Source organism: Papio anubis, chromosome 4, assembly GCF_008728515.1.
Source record: "Papio anubis isolate 15944 chromosome 4, Panubis1.0, whole genome shotgun sequence".
NCBI lineage: Eukaryota > Metazoa > Chordata > Mammalia > Primates > Cercopithecidae > Papio > Papio anubis.
This window is the reverse complement of record NC_044979.1, coordinates 53,686,138-53,695,270: the sequence shown is the minus strand read 5'-3', so window position 1 is coordinate 53,695,270 and position 9,133 is coordinate 53,686,138. Positions and strand designations below refer to the sequence as shown.

The 9,133-nt window shown below is 40.3% G+C and overlaps 1 protein-coding gene across 18 annotated transcripts in view; it reads right to left on the bottom strand.

Annotated features, from left to right (window-relative positions):
* Window positions 1–219: 219 nt before the first annotated feature.
* SRPK2 (SRSF protein kinase 2) overlaps window positions 220–9,133 on the bottom strand; it is a 299,124-nt gene continuing 290,210 nt past the window's right edge. For 6 of the 18 annotated variants that reach the window (XM_017957047.3, XM_017957045.3, XM_017957048.3 and 3 more), the window contains one exon: window positions 2,501–2,685. In XM_017957047.3, coding sequence (XP_017812536.1) covers window positions 2,501–2,685 — 185 coding nt within the window. Of the gene's footprint in view, window positions 2,686–2,796; window positions 2,882–9,133 lie in introns of all 18 variants that reach the window. The other 12 variants (XM_009203617.3, XM_021936144.1, XM_009203620.3 and 9 more) reach the window with 4 other exon arrangements.

Below are 9,133 nucleotides of genomic sequence, written 5' to 3'. Positions count from 1 at the left end.
ATGGGAAGAAGCAAGTCAGTAAATCAGTTTTCACCTAAAAAGTTTATGACTTTTTGCAGATCTTATATCCACCTTTTCTCTGCCTTTGGGCAGTTCTGTCTGCCAATTTCCAGATAGCCAGCTCCTGTATCTGCTATAAACATATATGTGATCCACTGCTTGTCATTTTCCATGAAGATTTCACATGGACTACAGAGAGGAAAAGACAGGACATTCAACTAAAGTTAGAGAACTAGTTAGAATGTTTAGCATAACCAGTGGTTCTCATTTAGTTTTTGTGCATTCTTTATCAACAAGCCGCTAAGAATCTGAAAAAACCGTATTATGCCTAATACAAATGTATATTCCTTCTAGAACAACTGTTCTAGGCTGTTGTATCATAAGGGACACACCTGTAAAAATTTATAATCTGGTTTATTTTCCAACATGAGCAAAAACTGCATTAGACAAATTTCATTCAAGTATACTATCACCCTGATAAAAATCCTTTTACCCTTAGGGAAGAAATAAATTGTGCTCTATGGTTCTTGTAAGGATGTTTCTTACAGAAATCATGGATAGTATCACCAGTCTACAGCCACTATCTATCACAGAATTTACATGGAAACCTACAGCCTCATTAGAAAAACTTAGCATGCACATTTCATAAAGAAATGAATGAATGATCCATTCTGCCTCACTGTGGTATGAGATGTAATGGTAATTCCTAAGAGGGTTATGTGTCTTGTTTCCTAACAGCAAATGCTGTTTTAAGTTTGCAATGATCAAACAAATGCAGTCAGTATGTTTTTGATGAACCATGGATGAAAAGAGATCACTGAAATTCTAGAGAATCAATCTATACTATAGCTTTTCTCCTAAATCCCTTCTGCCCTTAAAAAATAATAAATGATTTCCTTATAATAAGCCTTAATGCACATTTTACAACTACATCTGCTGCAACAGGAATGCTGGTATTTAGTTTTAGTGACACTACTCTGATAGCAAATGTTCACTGATTCTATCATTTATAGGGCAATGACCAAGGCAATGTCTGGAAAAAAAAAAACCGAAACACTTTAATTTTTAAGACAACTGCAAGCACCTCAAACAATGGATTATTGTTACAACACTTGTTAGCTTTTCACAATCTAGTTATTGCAAAGGCATATGGATAAATGTTAATGGACAAAGTCAAAAACGAGGCACCTTAATGAATGTAAAATTTAAAATAAAAAGACATTCAATCCACTGACGTCTAAAAGAGGCTAAATATACCTCTATATATTACATTCTAAAATTGTATTGCCTACTATGGTTTGTGTCCTGGAGTCTACAATTAATTTTAAGGAAATGCATAAACAAAACTGTGTGCAACCTGCAAAGGGAAAATCATTTTCTCAACTTCATTTTATGGAAAGACAATGAAAAAGCTAGTAAAATTTGTTGTAGCCACACGTAAAGCTACCTATGGAATGAATGTGATCACTGTTACCTTTGAGCTGTGAGGAGTATTCTGCCCACTGCACTGCAAATTGTATATACCACACCTTGTGTTCTAGACAAGCATGATCATGCTTTTCAAAAAATACACGTATTTTTTCATTCCACACAATGAACATGTTTCTCTTTTCCAATTTAATCTATGTAGAGCTTAACTTACAGCGCCCAGAGGAGGCAACATGACATGGTACTGAGCCATCACATTTTTAAAGGGAAATTGCTCTTCTTTAAAAGTACTTTTAAAAATATGCAAAAATACAAATGGGACTGCTAAATTATAATGCATATTTTAGAATGAGAAGCATATATTTTCTTCCTTTAAAGTGCCATATAGAGAATGACATCTTACAACCCAGAGCCACTTTGTTTAAAATCCAATGTGAAAAGACTGTTATGGAATGAAAAGTTTGCACAACTCCTTGGAGCAGTTAAAGTCTGCTACATGCAACACAGGCTACAAAGCACTCAAGACTTGGTAGCTTTTCTGAAATTTGAGTCCCCCTCCCATATTTAATGGAAAGTAACATTTACAGGGTGCATTTACATACACTATAATACAGGAATGATGTCCCTTTGCCAGAAGATAAAATTGTACATTTCCTTGCTATTTCTTGGTTCCAACTTGATAATTTCTTAAGATTGTAAATTATATAGTACTCAGCTAAAATATTTCTTCATAAATAGTTACAAAACCTGCCAAAACACAAAGGGAAAGTATTTTTCATTCAAAAAAAGGACATTTGAATGTCACACAACACAAGAAACAATGCTTAGAGACATGTTATTGTTTCCAGAAGAAAATGGTCAGTAAACTACTTAGCTGAAGACGAAAGACTACCCTTCCCCAGGATCACAGTGCACAAAAAGCAAAATGTCAAACAACAGTACCTCAAAGCAAAATAAAGGTCTGAGGATGAAGCCAGCTCACTTGTAATCCTGTTAAAGAATGAGAGTCACCGTTTAGGTCCAATGTACTGGGAACATTTGCTAGCTCAGAATGCAATATTGGTAGAATTTGCTAAGAATTCAACCAAGGATGCCGAAGGCATTCGCCAGCTGAGGCTCGTTTTTCTGGAACCATTTCTAACATCGGGATCAGGAAATCTGTAAACTGTGCAGCATCTTCATGGGGCCAGCCATACTTTTCCACAAGTACATCAAAGAGGCTCCAGGGCTTCAGCTTGGTGATGTGTCGCAGTTCTCCTATGGGGGAAAAACAGGCCAATGTCAAGAAAGCTCCAAATCTGCATTCCCCATTGTTGGTCCAGTCAGGCTCTTTTCAATGAAGCGGACAACCACCTGCTCAACACTTACACGGCAACAACAAAGGACACCAGCTTTTCCCCGCTAGGCAGTAATCATTACATGCACATATGACCAAGGCATATTTCAAGTAAGCCTGGTGGATGTAAATAGAGGTTAATTAATAGTTCATTCACATTAGTTCTAAGTTTCTTTAAGTAAGTGGAGTGGGCTCACTTTGCCCAGAGTGTTTTCTTTTCCAAAGGCTGAAGCAAGCCACTCTCATTTCAACCTGGGATCTTTCATAAAATTTGCAAACTTGAGGCCAACCCAAATCAAACACCATTCATGTCTATGCATTTGTTGTAAAATCTAAGATCCTAGGACATTAATTTGTAAATCTTGAAGTTATATTTCACAAACTGTACTAGCTGCAGTATGAAAAGTGTGGGTTACAGGCAGCTTTTGGTTGACATAACAGAATGACGAACAAGCTAGTAAATGGCCTACGAGCTGTAATGGTCATTTCATGAGAGAAAAAAAGGTTATTTTTAAGTCAAAACTGCAAAAAAGGGCTGGAGTCGGTGGCTCACACCTGTAATCCTAGCCGTCTGGGAGGCTGAGGCAGGAGGATCCCTTGAGCCCATGAGTTTCAGACCAGCCTGGGTAACACAGACCAGACCCTGTCTCCACTTAAAAAAAAAAAGAAAAAAGAAAAAAAGTAGCTGGGGGCGTTGGTACATCCCAGCTACTCAGGAGGCTGAGGCAGGAGCATTGCTGGAGTCCAGGAGGCCAAGGCTGCAGTGAGTCAAGGTCATGCCACTGCACTCCAGCCTGGAAGAGGGGCAAGCGAAACCCTGTCTCCCCATAACCCTGTTCAAAAAGGCAATAAACTGTCAAAAGCTCCAGATAATTTCACTGTAAATAACTCATTTTCTCTGCCTGTTTGAAGTTTTCACAAGACACCCCACCCCTGCCCATAGGCCTCCTTAGGAGCCCCTCAGTGTACCCTGAGCAGCTTCTGCAGAGGAAGCACTCCCCTGTGCCCACACCCCAGAGCAGCCAGGTCTCGGGGGGGAGGGGGAGGCATTCAAGCACCTGCATGGCACACTTCATACAAGGGCTGACTTTCAATTGCTATAATTTAAACAAATTTTTTTCATGAGATGTATCAATAGATAATCAGTGCTCTGCTCACAAAGGTGTTCTCAGGAGGCTTGTTCTGTTTCACCCATTCAAGTCAATTTAGAAAAGCCCTCCCCTTTAAAAACATAATGAAAAGAAAAGAACATTACAGAAAATTGTAAGAACAAAAGGGGAAGTAGCCTACAACCCTACCCACAACGGCTCTTTTGTGTCTATTGTGAAGCGTGTTCTTACACACTAGTATGTCTACAGAGCTGCAATCATGCTCTGCACAGGGTTCTGCGTAAAGAATCTCTTAAGAGGACTGCTTGCTAAAGGGGCTGGGATGTAAAATAAGCTTCTGTTTCCAATATGAGGACTGGAGATAGAGTTAAGCATCACATCCAGACATCAGGTCTGTGTTGATGAAGAAATGAACCTGCAATATTAGAGGCAGGAAGGGATCTCCTGTTGAAGGAAACAGTCTCCATAAAAACAAAGTCTGAGCAGAGACTGCAGGTTTATCCCTCTAAGCCCAAAATTCCGGCTCTAGGAATCCAGCCCAAGGAGATAAACCCTGGTTGCACCACCCCAAATTCATGCCTAATATATGCTGGCACAAAATTACATGTACTTGCAAAATTACAAAGAGCCAATAATAGTAAAATGGTGGTTACAAGAAAACCAAGGTAGATTCACTTAATAGTATTTAGTATTACTTAACAACATGGGAGAAGATCATGGTACAACATTAGGCAGTAAAGGAACAGCCAAACTATGTCCTACAGATAATCACAAGATTATTAAAACACTCATTAAGATGGAAATCAAGTGAATAAAAACACCAGCTTTTGTTAGTAGGTAATTTCAATTTCCACATTTTCTGTAATATGACTATATTGATTTAGACTGTTGATCTCACCACAGCAACAGTGAAGCAAACTAAGAAAGCGCGCACATGACTAAACCAAGTTCTCGGGGAAGGACAGCGAACTTTTATGACATTAATCTATTCTATCTCAGAATAAATACTCTCCAGGTTTGCAAATAAAGGCAAATACAGAGAAGCACTGTCTGCTGAGAATAGTAAAGGAACCTATTTCTGAGAGGCCAGGTGTTAAACTAAGATCCATCAACAAGGCATCTTTTAAGTACAATCCTCCATGAAAAGAAAAGGTTTACCACTATAAATGCTTAACAGCTGCACAGTAACAGTGAGCAAAACAATATAACACTGAACGGCCATGAGAAACTATTCATCCATAACTAGGCATACTGTAAACTGGTAAAAATATTTGCAAGGAGCAGCATAAAATATCTACTTTTGACAAGATAAAGACTGTATGTGCAAAGAAGCAGTCTATAAACAACAGTATATGCAGGACAGTCCTAAACACCTATGGTCCTGAGCACACAGCAGCACTGCAATATAACAAAACACTGAACCGCCTCTAAAAAAAAAAAGTGTGAACTTTTTTTGTGGAAAAACTTTATACTGCAAAGGAAATCAATTCATCTGGATGCTACAATGATTATGTGTACAAACCCTTAAGCTCAATATAAGAAGTAACCTTGCCCTGGAAGTCCCTGATAAGGTTACTCAAACACAAAGCCCTAGCCCCCAGCTCTGTACCTGCTGCCAGCCGACACAACAAGAGTGGCCTCACTGGGTGAGTGGGGGCCTCGAGTCCATGAGCCAGCTCCAGCCCTGCAGACGATGCCCAAGAAATGGAGACACCTCCATCACTCAGAATGATAATTAAGAATAAGAGGGGAAAGCACATTTTAAAAGCACATTTTCACCATTTGCTTTTATTATAAAAGTAGCACCCTAACAAGTTAAAGAAATGTTATCGGCCAGGCGTGGTGGCTCATGACTGTAATGCTAGCACTTTGGGAGGCCAAGGCAGGAAGATCACCTGAGGTCAGGAGTTCGAGACCAACCTGGCCAACATGGTGAAACCCGATCTCTAATAAATACAAAAATTAGCCAGGCGTGGTGGTGCACGCCTGTAATCCCAGCTACTGGGGAAGCTAAGGCACAAGAATTGTTTGAACCCAGGAGGCAGAGGTTGCAATGAGCTGAGATTGCACCACTGCACTCCAGCCTAGGCAACAGAGTGAAACTCTGTCTCAAAAAAAAAAAAAAAAAAAAAGAAAAGAAAAGAAAAGAAAAGAAAATATATGAAGATGTGTTTCACTGAAACAAGTTTTGCAAATAACAAGACAACTGTGACAATTTTAATTTTTTTTAAAGTTCCATTTCTAGCCTGTCCTCCTTAAAGAATGTGGAATATCACTTCACCCTTCCTGTGACTATCAGCTGTCGATCTCAGTATCAACTCACACACACACATAGGCAAACATGAGCCTGGCGGCCAACTGTGCTGTTCCCCAGGAGCCCCTCAGGCTTCTGAATGTGCTCTGACAAACAGCCTGACAGAGCCAAGGAAAGCCAGCAGGAAGCAGGCTCTGAGGAAGGCTCCGCCTGCAGAGCAAAGGCTTTGTGACAGCAGCTGTACTGGCCAGTCCTGGACTTGCAGAGTCCGTCTAAGGAAACAGGGAAGTTCTATTATACTTCTCTTGAATCTTAAAGTGGTTTGTGAAAGAAAATATATTATTTTATCCATGAAATTGTCATATTCCAGAATTAAATAAAGCAGCCCACGAGGTTCCACACTACATGTGGGAAGACTCTAAAGGCAAATCCTAGACTATATGTACATGAACAGTGGTAATTACAAAGCAAACCATGATACAAAACTGATGAGCATCAATTTGATGCACGTAGAAAGTAAACCTACCAAGAAATACCAATACAAAGTAAGAGACAATCAAGAGATTTGAATGAATTCTTATACAAGTAGACAACCACATGTGGGTAAATACTGGAGTTTACAATGTGTATAAGCCTTACTTCACATCCCATACAAAATCAACTCAAAACAGATCATATGCCTCAGAGCTAAAACTAAGCAGTTCCTAGAAAAGTAAATCTTCATGACCTTGAAGTAGGCAATGATTAGATGTGACATCATAAGCACAAATTGTAAAATGTATATAAATTGGCCTTCATCAAAATTTAAACATTTATACTTAAAGTTTCACACATGTATTCAAGAGAAATGGAAACATCTGCTACACAAACCTGTACATTAATGATCATAGTGGCATCATTCATAATAGCCAAAAAGTGGGGGGAACCAAACGCCCATCACCTTCTGGAGGGATAAACAGGAGGAGTGGCAGTGGCAACGCCCAGCCCGTGAGGTTGTCAAATGCCCACGAAAGAGCGTTCATTGCTCTTTACAGCATCAAAAGAATCTGTTGCTTTTTAGGTATTCAGGAGATAATTTTAAAACACTGTGACAAGTTCAACTCAGACACTAAATATTAAAAATACAGAATAAGGTATCTCTTTTTAAAACTCAGCTCCTGGGTTTTAGCCCTCAGTTCTCCCCTTTCTCTTGATGTTGTCCCTGACTCGGGGAAATGTGGATTTTATGCTGCTGCACAGAAGCTTCTTGCTTTTGAAATTTTCAATTGTATTTAAGGTCTGTAGTCTGACACACACACGCACACACGCAGGCGCACACACATGCACACATAATCACTCTCTTTTATCCCAACACACTTGATGCTCTCATCTAGAGACCAGTTTTTGTTTGTTTAAGTAAACTGTCTCCTTTGATGATCCCATTATCAACGCAGCAATTTTTACTAAAATGCGCCTGCTGAATGGTCAGAAAAATTCCTGGTGACCAGCCCAGTGAGGTCTGCTCCTGGCTGCACTGTTTTTCCTATCATGATCTGAGGGCTGAAATGCTTCTGGGGACCACCCACTTCTTGAAGACAGGACAGGGAAAAAAATTCATGGACATGCTGATTTCTATTGGCCTCTCAACACACTAGTTTCTTAATGCTTTTTGGTGGCTCATGTCCAGCAAATTATCTTTAAGAGGGTGAGAGCTGTAATTACATTCCCTGACCAAAAATATAGCTCAATTTTTAACTTTCTGGCCAAAGAATGATTCAAACTAGTAATGATCATGGCTTCTTGAATTATACACAAGAAGAAGAGACAGATGAGCTGCATTTCATGCTCAACTTTAACACACAGACCCCGCTCTTCTCTGGCCGCGTGGCAGGCATGAAAATCTGCTTCTGACCTGGAGGAGACAGGGTGGGAAAACGTCCTGGGAAGGCACTCTCCATCGGTAACTGCTTTCAAAGGTGACAGGCATATCAACACCTGTTTTAAATTTTGTTCTTTATCAGTTCTAGCACAAAGTATTTTAGGTATTTCAGGAAAAAAATTTCAGTGGCTACTTTTAAGATTCCATTATTTTCAAAATGTACATTCACATACTACTTAGGGGAACATGCCAAAACACATCTTTCAGGCAGCAAGCCATTCCCCTCATCCTAAGAGACACGATGAAATCTATTTCCATGACGGGCCATCATTCCTCACAATGTTATCCTGTGACTTCTGTAAAAACCCTAAATCCCTTCTGATCTCTACTGCCATTAGAAATTATAATCAGGAAAGAACTGAAGTCCCAATTCTCAGTCATTTCAGGGGATTTCTCACCTAGTCACAAACCCTCTCTTACATCCAAAAAAAGGAAAAAAGAACTGTAGGTACCACAGTAACACCAAGTCAAAATATTTTTGATCTCTCATTAAGAAAGATGCCAAATGCATTTTAACTCTGCAGGTTACCTTCAAATAAGCTGCTCAAAAAGAACTTGATCACACAAGTCCTAAGTATATGTGGTGATGATGGCGGTAACCTAGAGCTACACATCCACAAGCTGTCTCAGGGAGCAAGGCTGCTGACAGAAAGCCCCACGGGGAAGCTGCTTGCCAGCCATTTATGGCCACATGCAGGCCACTCTCCCTGACACGAAAGGAACCATCACAGGAGTGACAGGCCAAGAGCAGATGCCTGCGCCAGCTCCATGCCTGCAGGCCGCTTACAGGCCCCTCCTTCCAACAACTCAGTGACTTCGCTTGCTCATCATTCAAGGCCTCTCTTTCTGTCCCTCTTTCCTTCCTTCCCACTGTGCACAGTATGGAGTCCTCGATCCCCCCCAACAGACAGACAATTAACAACGACAACTAAATGCACGGCCAGGCGCAGTGGCTCACACCTGTAATCCCAGCAACTGGGAGGCTGAGGTGGGTGGATCACGTTAGGTCAGGAGTTTGAGACCATCCTGGCCAACATGGTGAAAACCTGTCTCTACTAAAAATACAAAAATTAGCTGGGCGTGGTGGC